Source organism: Pogoniulus pusillus, chromosome 5 (genome assembly GCF_015220805.1).
Source record: "Pogoniulus pusillus isolate bPogPus1 chromosome 5, bPogPus1.pri, whole genome shotgun sequence".
Taxonomy (NCBI): Eukaryota; Metazoa; Chordata; class Aves; order Piciformes; family Lybiidae; genus Pogoniulus; species Pogoniulus pusillus.
Window position 1 is genome coordinate 26591067 of NC_087268.1, and position 16349 is coordinate 26607415.

General features: G+C 43.5%; 1 protein-coding gene across 4 annotated transcripts in view; it reads left to right on the forward strand.

Moving 5' to 3' along the window:
* Nucleotides 1-16349, forward strand: part of MAP4K4 (mitogen-activated protein kinase kinase kinase kinase 4) — a 176042-nt gene that overhangs the window by 69680 nt on the left and 90013 nt on the right. For all 4 annotated transcript variants that reach the window (XM_064143604.1, XM_064143605.1, XM_064143606.1 and 1 more), the window contains exon 3: nucleotides 12948-13004. In XM_064143604.1, the coding sequence (XP_063999674.1) occupies nucleotides 12948-13004 (57 nt within the window). The remainder of the gene's footprint in view (nucleotides 1-12947; nucleotides 13005-16349) is intronic.

Sequence of the window (16349 nt, forward strand, 5' to 3'; positions counted from 1 at the left end):
AGTGATTGCAAAATGTATTAGTCATCCTCTGCAGCTGAGTTTTGGTCCTCATTCCTCTTTTTGAAGTTTGGGGCAATACTAAGTTGTCCTATTTGTTCCAGTTTGCTGAATGATTTATGGCCAAAATGTTTGCCTTTTCCAACTAAATATTTTTTATATTGCATCTAACGGCAGTTGGACTCCAGGGTAGTGACTTGTGATCTGCAGGGACAGCTAGTGTTGGCTTGCGAGTTGAGTAATGCTTTTGTGTAGTGTCATGAGAAAAGAGTGTTATTGGTTTTTTTCTTTTTCTTCCCCCAAAGTGCAATTGTTTTTAAATATATATAAAAGTAATACAGTGTATATAATAACTATAGTACTTTGGGGCTTAAAATTGTAGAATGATTTAGGTTGGGAATATAAGATTGAGTTCAACCATTAATATAGCACTACAAGTTACCACTAAACCATGTCCTGAAGCACTGCATCATCACATCTTTTGAGTACTTCCAGGGATGGAGTGCTGTGTGGTGGTACTGAAAATGATCTGCTCCATAACCTTCCCTGCACAGAGGTCAAACTGACAGGCCTGTAGCTCTTCAGATCCTTTTTCTGGCCCTTCTTGTAGATGGGCATAACATTTGCTGGTTTCCAGTCAACTAAGAACTCTGTAGTTAGCCGGGACTGCTGGTAAATCAATGGAAGTGGACTTGGTGAGCTCTCCCACCAACTCCCTCAGTACTCTTGGGTGCATTTCATCCAGCCTGATAGATTTATGTGCATCTAAGTGGTGCAGTTTTTTGCTTATAAATTCTCCTTGGATTATGCGGACTTCATTCTCTCGTCATGCCTGTCTTTCCAGCTCAAGGGACTGGGTACTTGGGACTTGGAGAACAGTAGTTCTTACTATTAAAGACTGAGGTAAATGAGATGTTAAATACCTCAGCCTTTTCCTCATGGGTGGTCGTAGCTTCCCCCCACGCTGCATCAACTAAAGGATGGAGATTCTCCATAGCCCTCCTTTTGTTGCTAATGCCTTTCTAGAAACATTTTTAGTTTTCTTTTACAACAGCATCCAGATTAAGGTCCAGTTGGGCACTGTCCCTTTTAAGGGCCCTTCTCCCTGCATAACCTCATGATATCTTTGTAGTCTTCTTGAGATTCTTGTTCTTTGTGAAGGCCTTAACTCACATTTTATTCTGAGTTCAGACATAACTCTCTGTTCAGCCAGGTCAGTCTTCTTATACACTGATTCGTTTTTCAACACATGGGGACAGTTTGCTCCTGTTCCTTTAAGATTCCCTTCCTGAAAAACATGCAGCCTTCCTGGACTCCTTTGGCCTTCAAGACTACATTCTAGGGGACTCTGCCAGCCAGTCTCCTAAACAGGCCAAAGTTTGCCTTCTGAAAGTCTAAGGCAGCAGTTCTGATGACCATTCATATTACTTCCATGAGAACCAAAATCTTCTATTTTGTGATCGCTATACCCAAGGCGTCCTCACACCAGTGCGTCACACACAAGTCCTTTTCTGTTCACCATCAACAGCTCCAGCAAGTCGCCTTCCCTAGTTGGCTCACTCCCCAGCTGTGTCAGGAAGTTGTCCTCCACACGCTCCAGGAGCCTCCTGGACTGTTTCCTCTCTCTTGTGTTGTATTTCCAGTAGACAGCTGGTAAGTCTAGTGCCCTCACAAGACTAAGGGCTAGTTATTGTGTGACTTCTCCCAGCTGCTTTGCCTGTCTCCATCGTCGTTGGGTGGTCTGTAACTGACTCACTCCACATCTGCCACGTTGGCCTTCCCCCTCATTCTTACCCATAAACACTCCAACCTTATTGTCATTGTCATTAAGCTTTAGACAGTCAAAACACTTCCTAACATTATAGGGCTACCCCACCACCTTTTTTTTCCTTGACTATCCCTTCTGTAGAGTTTATAGCCATGCACTGCAGCACTCTGGCAGTGCAAGTCATCACACAATTTTTCTGTGATAATAACTGTGTCATAGTTTTTCTGCTGCACAGTGGCTTCCAGCTTCTCCCGTTTGTTCCTTGTGGTGCATGTGTTAATGCAGTTGGGCTATTGATCCTGCCACCTTTTTGGGGCAGAAGCCCTAAGTCCAACCTGATGATTTCTAAATGCTTCCATGGTGTCTTTGCTGCCACATGGAACTTCAGACCCTGCTTCCACTGTGACAGCAGATTGAAGGATCTCACTAGTACGCACTCTCTCCAACATTAGTGTGCCACCCCCAGTGTTACCTCTAATGAGCCTGGTTTTGTCCCTTCCCCACTTCAAATCTAGTTGAAATCTCTTTCAGTGAGCCCTGCCAACTCCTGTGCAAAAATCCTTTACCCCCTCTGCAACAGATGTACCCTGTTTGTCACAAGCAGGCCCAGTGTCATGTAGACTAAGCCATGATCAAAAAACCTGAGTCCTGCCTGTGACAGCAGTCTCAGAACCGGTTATTGGTCTGCTGAGTCTTCCTGTAGAAAGAAGTCTCACAAATCCTTTTGCATTGAAATAACCTTTGCTTCATCTGTGTTGCATTTGTAGGTTGAGCACAGAGCAAGGCAGGTGGGGACCATCTGCAATGAGAGCAGCACCATGGGCTCACTTTGCAGGTCCTCCTGAGGAAAACTTCTTTCCCATTTTGTTTTCCATAACTTGGTCTGTGAAGGCCACAGTCCACTATTTGAGAGTGGGAATATGTTTTGACGAGTTTTTGTGTGGCACATGGTGTGTTCTGGAGCGCTGAGTGAAAACTAATCAGAGAACACACAGGCTCCATTTCATTGTGTGAACGCTGCCCTTTTCTATGGATCAACCTGCAAGCTGAATATGTTGCAAAGTGCCTTTTCTGTTGTGTGTCCCTTTCACATAATAAACGTGTTTGCCACAGACTTTCACAGAGTGTTAGGGGCTGGAAGAGACCTTGAAAGATCATCCAGTCCAACCTCCCTGCCAGCGCAGGATCACCGATACCAGAGGCTTTAGGAATATAAGTTAAATTCTACCCAGGTAGCAAGCAGGAGGAAATTGCATTGTTCTTTTTCTAAGTATAAAGGGCTCTGTGACCTCTCAGGTTTGGTCTTTTTTAGCAAGTCTGGTATAGAAAGGGTTGTTAGTACAGGCTTGAATTTCTCAGTCAGTCAGGCTCCTGTGCTGACAAAGCAGAAATAGTTTGAGGTCTGAAAATACTGCCCGAGTGTTTGAAAAGAGTTGGTGTGGACACAGGGCTCTTTACAGATCATTCATTGGCCATATGCCAGTTTCTGAAGGACAAAGTGGTTGAGTTTTTTGGTAGTGTTTTGGCTTTGTTTTTTCTTTCGCTTTAGAATCACAGATGTACTTGGCAAGGTATCAGAACGTAAAAATACTGGAAAGAGTCTCCTGGTGTGAGTCCTCGTTCAATTAAAAAATACATAACTTCAGGCTAAATGTGTGATTTGCATCTTGCAAAGAAGTTGCTAATTTTTTTCCCCAATTCACTCTTAAATATCAGGTCACAGCATAAAACTTGCTGTGCATCCTTTTTAAGAGTGCCTCCTCCTGTAGTACTCCTTTAGCATATCAGGTGCCTTAGAAGATGCATTTTGGTTTCAGATGTTGGTGCCTAATAAATTATAGCTTCCTAATCCATAATGGCAAGAAGATGTGACTGACTGAAAGTGACAGTGATGGTGTTTATAATGGCTAAAGGAAAGAGATGCCAACCACTGTATACCCTCAGAAGGAAAAGCCCTAAACCACGCAGTTCCAGGCCTTCTTTGTTGTGTGTTGTATCACTGAAGGAGTACAGATGGACTGGAATTTAACTTTTCATATCTATATCTAAAATGTATATTTAAGAGGTTGTTAACTTTTCTATTAACATTCTGGAATTTTGTAAAGGTTATGACTGTGAAGTCTTGCATTTAACCATTTTGAAATAAAACTCATTATGCAGCCTGACTTCCCTGCTCTGCTCAGCTGTATTGTTCCACTGGGATGGTACAAATTAAGATAGTTCTCTTTCTTCTTGCTCTTTATTAATGTTAATCTGCCTATTGGTAGCTTTAGGTCCTCCCCACACAGTGTCTTTGTTAACATCTTGTCATGAAGCTAGGCAAAAGGTGGAACTCTCTCAGGGGAGACAGCTGAACATGGCAGTATGCATTGCGCTCCTCCTAATCCAGCAGCCTGAATAAACAACAGAAAACTCAAAAACATATTAGAGAAAAAGAAAAGCAGTGGAACCAATTCTTCTGCCTTTTCCCTTCCCACTTACAATGAGGTTTTGTAAGTTCCAAAATAATCTCCACTTCCTGTAGCATACTTGAGAGTGAAGAAAAAGTTTAATTCTGTTTAATACCCTTCCTGGTGAACTAAAGGAGACTGGTGGACTTTTCAGGACGATGCTCTGGGAAACCAGTGCCACCCCTTCTCCTCCTCTGCCCCACCCTGGAATAGCAGCCAAAACCATGCTGTCCATGCCTGCTGGATGCCACCCATGCCATCCCCTGATTGCCTGTGGATGGCCATTGCCTGTTTCTTGGAGTTCTGTGTTTTGTCAGTGGACTAAATGTAGCAAGGCTGGTGGGATGTGCATGGGGGTTGTTTCTCCTTGTCGTCTGATGTATGACCTTTGACAACATCCCCCAAGAGGGTTCAGTTGCTTACATCAGCATTGGTGTGTGGAGTGGTTGGGGGCAGGAAGTAACTGTGCTTTTGATTTATTTCCCTCCCCTCATCCCCCTTCCCCAGGAGAAAAAAAAAATTCTGGCACTTCTGCCTGCCCAGTGCTTAAATATTAAATTAGTCAGGAACATGCCCAGCAACTTTCTCAATGGTGAGTGGAGTGAAATGGGCCTAGGGTTTGCAGAGGGCCTTGGTCACAAGGTGTAAATCGCTTGTTTCGGTTGGAAGGCTCAGATTTGTACACCCAGGAGTGATGAGTTAAATGTTGATATAAATTCCTTAAAAAAAGCAAAGGAATGAAGAGAAGCAGCCAGAAGGACATTGTTCTGCAGGGAGTCTGAGAAGACCAGTCCTTGATAGGAAGGATAGATTTAGTGACTAGTAAAGCTGTTAAGGCAGGGTAAAGAACTGGTTTGAATGAGAGCTGGACACAGCAGATTCTAGTGGATGTTTCCAGAGGAAGTGAAAAGTCCTTCGAGCCAACTGTGCCCATGTGGGAGGTACGCCTTTACTCTGGTTTACTTAATTTGGTTTAGTTTGGGGGCTTTTTGGGTGTATTTAAATAGTGTCCCAACTGAATTACCTAGGTGGGTTTAAAACCAGCTACAAAGTACAGACAGCAGTAAGGTTCTTCACTGTTTAGAGAATGTTGAAGGTGGGGGCTTTATTGCCAGAGAAAATGTGTGACACTGTGTTTAGTGAAGGTCACCAAATCTGAGCATAGCTTGGTGGTTGCTGGGAAGAATAGAATGATGACTGAGTATGGCCTCTGAAGAAGGTATTTCCAGGCTAAAGACTCAAAGTAATTAGCTCAAGTGTCCTTGTAGAAGCATCATCCAGTCTGGGGAAGGAAGCTTTCAGTGGGCAAACACCCCAGACATCAAGTGGCTTGATCCAGTAGCCAGCTGATGGCTGGGGTGTTTGGCAAAGAGGCCAGGCATATTTTTGCAAAACCTCTGGCCTGAAGCTGAGTCCTTGTGGAAAAACGTGTGGCAGCCTTTCTTCCCAGTGTTAGTAGTGGATTGGAGTTGGTTGGCCTTTCCTGTTTGGGCCTGACTGGGGAAATCTGTAAGGTCCACTTGATAAGGGAATGTTTTGTGCCTTTTGAGCCAGGAAATGTGTAGCCTTAGGAGATCCCATTTGTCTGAATGGACTGAGATTGGCATGACTGGGTAATGAAGGGCTAGCCATAGTCTTAAACTGCTACACCTTTTACTCTTTCCTTCCCCTACAATATCCTCTTCTTTTGCCAGCTTTTTTTTTCCTCTATTGCTCAGTCAAATGTGAGATGTGAGCTGAAATAGATGTAATTGTTAGGCCTCACTTAAACACGTCTATCAAAGGTGTTATGAGGGATTGGTGGTATTTTCCAGGTGAAGTGAAGAGAGAGAGAGCCATCTTTCATTGCAGTTGTCTTCCTGTCCTCTCCCATCTGACAAAACCATCTCCTGCTGATTGTGGGGTGAGGTGGACTACTAGACAGGGTGCTGGAAATCAGCAGAGATGCCTCCCAACTCTGAGCTCTGCCGATGACCTCTTGTGACCCTGGGAAAGTTAGTTGTGGCTTTCTGCCATGGTTTTCTCACCACCTTTTTTTTTCGTTCCTTTTTTTTTTCCCCTTTCCCATTTAATTATTTTTTTCCTATTTAGGAAATAAGCTGTTTGAGAGGAGGAAATGCCTCTGATAATGTATATCCAGCATCTTTCAGAGTGGGAAAGCTACCACAAAGCTAGCAATGGAAGTAAAAAATAAGTGCATAGAATGCTTTTTCCTTAATAATGGGTAATGTCTTTTCACTCTGTCCCTGGAAGTACAGGACTGAAAATAACGATGTGTCTTTCATACTTCACAGGATGTAGTACCATGCATGAGTAAATTGTCATTATTATTTCTTCAATAGATAGCTAGTGAGCCTCTGGATGTCTAAAGCAGGATAGAGAGTGTGTTGTTTTCTGTTTTGCTTTCCAGGCATTTGATGTCAGGAGTTAGACAGAGGGAAAACACAAAACCCTGTTCTGTCTTTGACTGAAACAGTGGGAGTCTCTAATAGCTTCTGGTTGGTTTGGGTTTACAAATAATATAACAGGAAGAAAGAACACTGATGTTGGCCTTTTTCTCTTGTGTGTTACTGCAGTGGTTTGCCAGCCTTTTGTAGTGAGGTAGTTTGCTGATTTTTGTACTAGAAGGCATTTCTATGCCAGATAAACATCATCTGCTTTTACAGATTTATCCCCATCACTGGAGCCTATGATTATAGAGCATTCTGTAAGCTAAATCAGCAGCAACAGATCTTTTTTTTTTCCTCTACAAACACAACTAGATAGACTTCTTGCTTAAGAATATTTTATATTTTGTTACTTGTTTTTCACTGGGGAGGTTGCTTTCACTTTGTGCCAACATGCATTTTTGACAGGCAAAATGACAGCATATGTTTCCTCTACAAGCATTATTCTCATCATTTTGCACAGGGTAGACCTAGTCTTTCCATGGAGTGGGAAGAAATGTCTTGTAGAGTCTTAAGAACTCACAGTGCAATGGTAGTTGGTCTACAGCTTTCTGTGTCAGCAAGTGGCAAAAAGAGCTGATGGTAAACATTAATTGGAATAATAAGGTATCATTTGTTGCTCTGGTGTGTGCAGCCTAATAGCAGAGTATCGCTTCATGAACTGTTGCCTCAGACTTGTAGAGGTTTAGAATAAACTAGATGAGAAGCAAACAGAAAAGTTAATTTTGGCACGGGAGCATTGTACAGCATTACTGTTGGGTGGTATGGTGGTGAGTTTTCACTTAGTAGCATGTTAAAATATATCCTACTGCTTCAGTGTATATTGTAGCAACTGAAAATAGAGTTTTAATTCAGTTGAATTGCTCTTGTTTTCAACAACTGCCAGCATAGGATACTGGGAAGTTAGAGAATTTTTCTAAAACCTTAAATGTGTACAGTGCACAGAAAAGTCCAAGCTTGCAAAATTGTTAGCTACATAGACTGCCTGCCTTCCTGGATGTGTGATATTGCCCCATATTCTGCTTCTGTGCTGTTGAGCTGGGGAGTGAGCTTCAAGGAACAGTCCTCCAAAAGGCATGTTAATACACAGCCAGAAACCATGTTAGCAGGGGAGTTACATTACCGTGGAATACGTATCTTGGATAATTAGTGAGAGGTAGGAGGTAAATGAGCTGATAGGATTTCTTTTGCATTTGATTTGCATAGTTCTTTGATAAAATTAAGGCATCTTAGGAGGAAAAAAGCACTGTGAAAAACAGCGCATAACACTGCTTGCCTTTGAACCTTTGCAAACCAAAAATTTCACAGTAATAATGCTATGCAGAAGGAGAAAGGGGCAAGAAGTAGATGTATTAACTGACTTGGAGAGTGTGAGTAGGCTTAAGATTTATAATGTTCTGCAGATCTTGGCACTTCGTCAAGGATTTCCTCTGTCCCCTTTACTTTTCAACATGCATAAAGCCCACTGAGATGAGCAATAAACAGCATATTGCTATCAGACATGACTGGGAATGTGCTTAAGTAGTGGATTCAGTTCAAGATTCGGTTAAATGCTGCAGTGCTGCAGTGTTGATGAGAAGAGACGGGTTTCAAAACATGGAGAAGGAACAGGACAAGGTTCAGGGTCAGCAGGTTCAACTCCATTGACTTGCTCATCCTTACAGTCCATTTAAAAACAGAATGGTATTGTAGCAGTCTGTAAAAATGCTCTTGTTTTGCTTCCTTGGGAGGATAAAAAAGTGCTTTACATATGAGTAGGTTAATGAAAAGAGGGAAAGTGAGCAAAGATTCATAGTAATGGCAGGCAGTTTGGAAACCTTAACATAGTCTACATTCACAAATTCATGGAATGGTTAGGATTGGAAGGGACCATAAAGATCAGAGTCGCCATCCCTGGAGGTGTTCAAAAAAGACTGGATGAGGCACTTAGTGCCATGGTCTAGTTGATTGGACAGGGCTGGGTGATAGGTTGGAGTGGTTGATCTTGGAGGTCTCTTCCAACCTGGTTGATTCTGTGGTTCTATCATCTACTTCCAGCCCTCCCTCCATGGGCAGGAACATCTTTCGCTAGACCAGGTTGCTCAAGGCCTCATCCAGCGTGGCCTTGAACATCTCCAGGGAGGGGGCATCCATGACCTCCCTGGGCAAGCTGTTGCAGTGCCTCAGCACCCTCACTGTTAAGATTTTGTTCCTTACATCCAGTGTAGATGAAGAGAATGTGTTGCTGGGCTCTTTCCCGTGGGGATGAGAGCCTGGTGCAGCTGATGTTTTGTGGCGGCTCCTGTCCTGGGACCTGGTAAGGGGCAGACTCTTGTCCGGATGGGGCAGGCTTTGCTATCTGTCGCTGCTGTAATTCAGTGCACCCTCTGCAGCCTTTCCAAGTCTATTAGCTCGGGAAACAGTTCTAGGTGAGTGTCGTCTTCATTGTATACTTCATATCAATACTACTGGCCAACCTTCTGGCCAGAGGACAGTTATCCTGTGATATTTGTCATTTAACGTGTATTTTAAGAAGCTGCTGTTTTCTGTTAGCATGGTTTGCAATCTGATGGCGTTTTTCAGATAGTTGGATGGTAATTGCCAGCAGTTAGGCGGGAGAAGCCAAGCTTGCAGGAACCTCCGCCGTGCCTTGGGGCGGGGTGCGGGCAGTGCCTGGGGTGCCCTGAGGGCCTGTGACTCCAGACAGCGCTAAAGCAGGGGCCACATTCTGCAAGGAAGATGCTGTCCCGCCGGGAGTGTTAGCTGGTGGTGTCGCTGAGATGGTGTCTGCTCTGGGGCCTTCCCGGCTACCACATCTCTCAGGTGCCTCGGGAAGTTAGACTGGAGAAAGCCGGGGACTGGGTTCAGAGAGCTTCTCCCATCTGTGACTGCTGTAGTTCTCTCCTAGCACTTAACCACTTCTCAGTTTTTCTTACTCATAGGATCATAGAATCAACCAGGTTGGAAGAGACCTCCAAGATCATCCAGTCCAACCTAGCACCCATCCCTAGCCAGTCAACTAGACCATGGCACTAAGTGCCTCATCCAGGCTTTTCTTGAACACCTCCAGGGATGGTGACTCCACCACCTCCCTGGGCAGCCCATTCCAATGCCAATCACTCTCTCTGTGAAGAACTTCCTCCTAACATCCAGCCTATACTTCCCCCGGCACAACTTGAGACTGTGTCCCCTTGTTCTGTTGCTGGTTGCATGGGAGAAGAGGCCACACCCCACCCGGCTACAACCTCCCTTCAGGTAGTTGTAGACTGTTCTTAACACGGACCTTGTTTTCCAAAGCAAAAGCCTGGCCATGAAGATCTGAAGAATGGTCTGTGAAAGTGGGGTGCTTAAGCCGTTTGGTGTTGTAAGCAGTCAGGTCAGCATGCCTGCAGTTTGAGGAGTCTGTTCCCCAGGAGAGCTGTTGGGCAGATAAACAAACAAACACACTGCTCCTCCTTATACGGTGTGCTTGTGATGTTTATTTCTTCTCCCTCTAAAAATGCTTTCAATGAAAAGAAAGTGGGTTTATAATGTCCTTTTACTTTGCTCATACAATGTCCTGCAAACCACTTCCTCCCCCCCCCCCCCCCTAAATATACGTTGCAGATGCTTAGAATATGAACACTCCATACATTATGAAAAGGGTATGTGGAGTAATTTTAAACAATATTCTGAAATGACCAGGGTTTAAATTTGGCTTGGGATACTGAGCAGCCCACGTTTCCCACAGTCTGCAGTTCCCTTGCTTTCCAGTCCCTTAGGAGGGATACGGAGAAGCTTTTCCCATCCCTGCTGCAGAAACGACAAAGTGAAACACGAGTAATCGCTGCACTCTGCTGTAGCTGTCACGGCCCAGGTTTTCACAGGGACTAGTGGAGGCACCAGCAGGATCACATAAAGATGCAGGAGAAGGATGCTTGGGCTGGTGCACATTAGTCATCCCAAGTGGGCCGGTCTCACAAGGAGGAATGTTGTCTTGAGAAAAGCTGTGAAACTGAGCCCTGGGAAATTTCAGGCTTCTCTCTGGAAATAGCAAGCTCACCAGTCGTTTGTAGATTTAAAAAGAAATGGAACAAACTTTCCATAAAATATGTGACTTCTCATAGATGGATGCCTTGCTACTTTGCTCTTCTGTATGCCACTTTTTCTGCTTGGAGTATGTTCTGCCACCATTTTAGCATCCATGCTTTACTGCTGAATGAATGGTGAACTGATTCAGAAAATGTTTCTTGTCAGCCCTCCTTAGTGTTGTGAGCTTTTTTTACTCTGAGATGTCCTTCAGCATATTCTTTCTGTACCTCAAACTGTGCCTCTCCCTCTGTCCTTGGTCCTTTTGTTTCCTTCCACAGAGCTGTGGAAAATAGAGGCAAAGCTGAAAGCAGGCATTTTTCACCTTGATGTAAATTGTTTTCCCCTCCTCCTTTGGTGGGATGGTAAGTCTGGAGGAGAAGACCACAGGTTTTTGTCATTAGGCATAGATCCAGGGTGGGAAACGAGAGTTTCATCTCTCCTGGGCTTGCTGAAAGGCTTCGATTCAAGAAGTAGTAAGGTCAAGGTGAGGTCAGTCTTGGCCACTGCACATGTATTATGACCCTAACTTTGTTTCAAAATCAAAACCAGCTTGAGACTAATCTGTAAAAAGAAATGCATGCAATAAATAGAGTTTACAGATCTGGCAGAAGCCCGAGTACAGTGATTTATTTATAGAAATCATGTGGATTGGTTAATAAGGGGAGAGTGCAGCACAGTAAGAGTTGTGAAAGAAAGCAGAGGCTGAGAATTCTGCAGGATTTTATCCATTGTAGTGCATTAGCAATGTCTGACCATTAGCTCTGTGGAGGGCATCATAAGATGTGAATGGGTCAAGATTTTTCCTAAGAGAGGAGTGGTATGGAGTGCTTCAGTTCTAGGGTGCCAGTCTTGAAAGAAGCTATGCATTAAAATATTAGTCAAAGAAATAGCATACTGCTGATATCCACCAGTCACAGTTGATGCTGTGTATAGCTTTCTGCCTAGGAAACTTAGAAATTGGCAAGGAGGGAAGGAAAGTAACAGAGACTTAGTGAATTACTTTGTTGCATTTTTTTTCCCCTAGTGATAAAATTGAAAAAGTTTTCTTGCTGAAAAGCTTGACTGATTCAGAGGAGTCTTTGGGGATGATGCTTGGGAAAGGCATTGGGAAGCCAGGCTGTTTGACTGGAAATCTTGGGGCAGACTATAGGGTGTTAAGTAAAGAGATGGAAAATACCAATACAGTTTCTAAGTGCCTGTTTAGGAAAAACAGAACAGCTGATTGATATGGCCCCACTTTGTGTAAAAATATACTGGAGAAAAAAGACCTTTTGTCAGAAGTCAGCTGAGGTGAGTTACATCCCACCAGGGCTGGAGGAGCCTGTCCCAGCCTGTCATGCTGCCTGCCTCCCAGCTGTGTGATCTGCATCCTGCCAGCTCTGGCTCTGCTCTGACTGCAGAGCAAACCAGTTTAATTTCCTGATCTGCAGTCCTCTGCCCCACCCCAGAGTTGGCTTTTTCTGTGTTAACTTTCTGCCATTTTAGTGATCTCAATCAGCTTATCATATGATCCAATAAGTGCCAGAAGGAGCTCAGTGCTCCCAGGAGAAATATGTGCAGGAGGCTGGAGGGAGGCCGGCGAAGGAAGGGTAGGAGCTCCCTGCCACAGGAGCTGGGATTTGTTAATTCATCTCCAGCTGTACTGAGAAACCCTTATGGTGGAGTAGCTGAAGGGAGACAACATCTTGTTCTTGTCTAACTATCACCAGAAAGGCAAAGAGAGGCAATGCAGATCTGATGCATAACTTGAAGAAACCACACTTTTCTTTTTACTAGTGAAGACCAAAACAATGATAAATATCCTTTTGCAGCCCCTTAAATGTGCTAATGTTTACTTAGTAATATGTCACCCATGTACCAGGCACTGATGCATAGAAATAAAATATTTGATATGTGGGGTTCTTCTGGCATAATTATAAACTATCATTACTGACTGTGAGCCTTGCTAAAGGGGAAGGGAAGCTGTGAACATAATCTGTCTGTGCTTGATCTTGATAATTACGTTTTTAATGTGGTGAAAAAGAAATGAATTCTGAGAGTGCATAAGAACATTTTAAAAGGAAAATTCTTTTAAAAGTCATGTAGAGTATTTGTTGGTTTGCATATGAAGTATCAGAAGAGCCCAGCACAGCTGGGGAAAACCCAGTGGCTGGAACTATGGTCTGAATGTTTTGCTCTGCGTGTGCTGATGGGATAAGTATAATGCTGTTGCTGACTGTCCTCTCTCTTCTTCAGGGTCGACATGTCAAAACAGGTCAACTAGCAGCCATCAAAGTCATGGATGTTACTGAGGTGAGTAGCAGAGCATTCTACTTCATTAGCAATGTGTGTAAAATTTAATAATGAGAGATGGCATCTGACTTACATTTATGTTGAAGGGCATGGTCCTTGCATGTGAGCATGTGCTTTCTGCTTGTAGGACCTGGCCTATCAAGCTCATCTGCCCTTTACAGGATTTCTGTGTGCTTGTGTTTCGGGGCCCTTGGCCTTCACAAATTGCTTTGGCTGGTCCCAAGATGTTGGAACACTTGCAGCACACCCTTTTCAGAAGTTAGTTCTAGAGGGGGAAAAATAGTCAGATTCCCTGCTTCCCACTTTGTTCTCTTAAGTGTAACATCTTGCTTTTATTGAAAAAGAAGGTGAGGAGCCTACTTGATGTAGAGGACAGTAGTTTCCCGGGTACATGTACAGCCTACAGAGGGTATGCATTTATTCAGAGGGTATGCATTTATTCAAAGGAATGGGTCCAATAAAGTTCCAAGAAACATGAAAGGGGAAACATCGTAGGAATGATAAACAGATGCTGGCAGAATTCAGCAGGGTGAAGCAGTAGCTGTATCTGACCCAGGGTTTTTTTCTATGGAGCTTTAGATGGGAAAGATGGGAATTTAACCCAGTCAAAGAAGTAAAAAATACATGCCTGTATCTGGGTCCTTAGGAGCCTTTCAGTTTATGCAGTTTGAAAAGCAATTTAAATTAAGTCTTCAAAACAGATCAGGAAAAGCGTGGTTTTATTCCACTGTTGATTCCATTTGCATTTTGTAGAGTTTTATCTGCAAATTAACACAACAGCTTCAGATCTAAAATCAAATGAGATTGTCCCATGTGTGATCTGTAATGCTTGGGTGATACCATACTTCTGAAGGGAGACTGTGCCTCTTTAAACAAAGTGTCTTCTATTTTTTGGACTCGTTAATCAATACATAGCTACTAGGGGAATAGTTATGTTAATACATGTACATTATATGGAGCAAGTGCTACATTAAGCAAAACTCCTACAAGGATGTGGCTGCAGAGTGGTTTATATTTTAGTGTGTGTATAGATGTCAACAAGTAAAAAAGGCCTTGGACACAAGCTGCTGGGTGAATGGCTGGAGTGCAGTGAGTAAACAGACAGGGCAGAGAGGGAAAACAAGAAGACGGGGTTAGGTCAACTGATAGGACTCAAATCATATCACTGAATCTCCCTGTGATCGATGGGCAGTGTGATTGCTGCTCTCTAAAGCTGCTGTGTCTGCCAAGGGCTACACACAAGACACTGTAAGATGGCCTGATAAAAATACATTTTCAGCTGGAGATTTTCAAAGGCTACTTTCATGAGAAGGCAGTGCTCTTTTGCTGCAGTTAACAAGCAGACAAAACAGGGAAGAATGAAGGTCCGTTGACACACAGTGAGTGTTCTTTGCACAGCAAAGAAGTGTTTCTATTTGTGCATCAGTTTTACAGAGAGCATCTTGCTGGACCATGCACAGAGAAATCTTCTTCTATAACATTAAGATTGGCTGTACTGCATGCTCCCTCTTTTTTTAGTAGCCTATATAAATCACAAACAGTTGTAATGGAGAGGTTGCACAGCAGAAGGAAAACAATTGGAAAATACTTTCTATAGTATGTCTGAGCTCGTATTGCAGGAGATGGCTTATGTTTCAAAACTTTCTGTAACTCTTGGCTGGTCTTGAAAAGCTAATTGTGTATTGGGAATGTATATTCTGTCTCACAAGCTTATGCTTTTAAAGGGAGTGAGGGGCAGTCATAGGGAGGGGTTTGGAGATGGTAGCCTCACACAGCTTGAAAGTGGTGTTTTTCTTACTGGAGGACCAGTGGAGCTCGTGTGTTTCTGCTCTGAAGTAATGAGTCTGCAGAGGCTACAAATGTGATGTAAAATCTTCCAAGTTGTGCTAAATCAGCTCTATTTTTTTAATGCCAGGCATAGATTATACTGTTGCTAACAGCAGGCATCGGTGATGCCAATGGTACATGTACCATTCTGGTAGTGGCACATGTGTGTGTAGGATATTCCTATCCACTCTTGCCTGTTTTTTTTCCTTGCCTGTCTCCTAACGCTTGTGTCGGCACAACTGCCCCAGGGCCATATGGTGACCTGGATCAGTGAACAGACCCTAGGTTAAAAATACTCTCACTCTTCTCTTTCCTCTGATTATTTATAACCTGGATTGGTTTGTTGATCTAGTTTAGCACATGTCATTACAAACAGTTGTGCTGTCGCTATGAAGAAGGTGGCATGCAACTGGAAAAGAGCTGCTGATGGCTGTCAGGGAGAAGGGCCAGTAGTTCAAACTGATGTTGCTACTAGAGGTGGCTGTATCATCAAGCCATGGCTTCAGTTCTTCAAGGAATGGCTTCATGAACGCCTCCTTTTGCTGGTGGGCTGTGCAGTTTTATCCTCATTCTAGCTCTCAGCAGCTTGTGGGAATAGTGGGAGGAAAGAATTCTAGGGACAGAGGGGACAGTGACTGCTGCTCTCAGCACTGCTCCTAAAGATACACAGAAGGAGCTACAGCCCCAAATTTACCTTCTAAGAGTGCTTTAAGAATGACTATTAAAGGAGCTACTTTTGTAGGCTAATGGTGACTGACTCTGTCTATGCCCACAGCGAAAGAGGCTTGAGTGGGACCTTCCACAGAACTGAAATGGTGATTTTTTTTGGTGAGCAGCTGGCTCTAGTGATCTGTGCCTCTGTGCGTGTTTTTCTGGCAGTGCGATGCCGTTCTGCTTAAGTACAAGCAGTGCAGTGGAGGATATCTGATTGTTGTGTCTAACTTGACTTGAGAACAGACACAAAACTTAACTTTCTTCTGGGATGCCTCTGATCCAGTGCTTTCTTTGCCGAACTCTTAACAAATTAGAAAGCTTAATGCGTTGGCACGCTCTGTGGGCACACCCCAGGTTTTCTGCTTTCAAGGCCCCAGTTCCGTAACTCACACATTGCTCAGGATCAGAGAGGTTACGTCAGTGCTGCCCTGTAAAACCGTGATCATCCAAACAGAAAAGGTGTCAAAGTCAGAATGAAGGCTTTCCTTAAAACGTTTTAGTTCACATCAAGAAAACAAGGTAGTGTAACCTCCAGCTAGAGATGCTGGAAGAAACATTACAGATCACTAATGCGCATAGGATTGTGGAAATGCTCTTCATCCTTCTCAGCTTTTCTTGTGGTTTTCTGATTAGATTTTAATTTTGAGAAGAATGATGGTAAGAATGAGAAAAGAGGAGGTGGGCTGAAGATTTCAACTTGATCTTAGAATATATTATGACTAGTTAGTGCTGCTGCCTGAAATAGTGGGGGAGTTGTTACTGGTATACATGAAACTCTTGTGTTTCTTCCCCTTTCACTCTCTC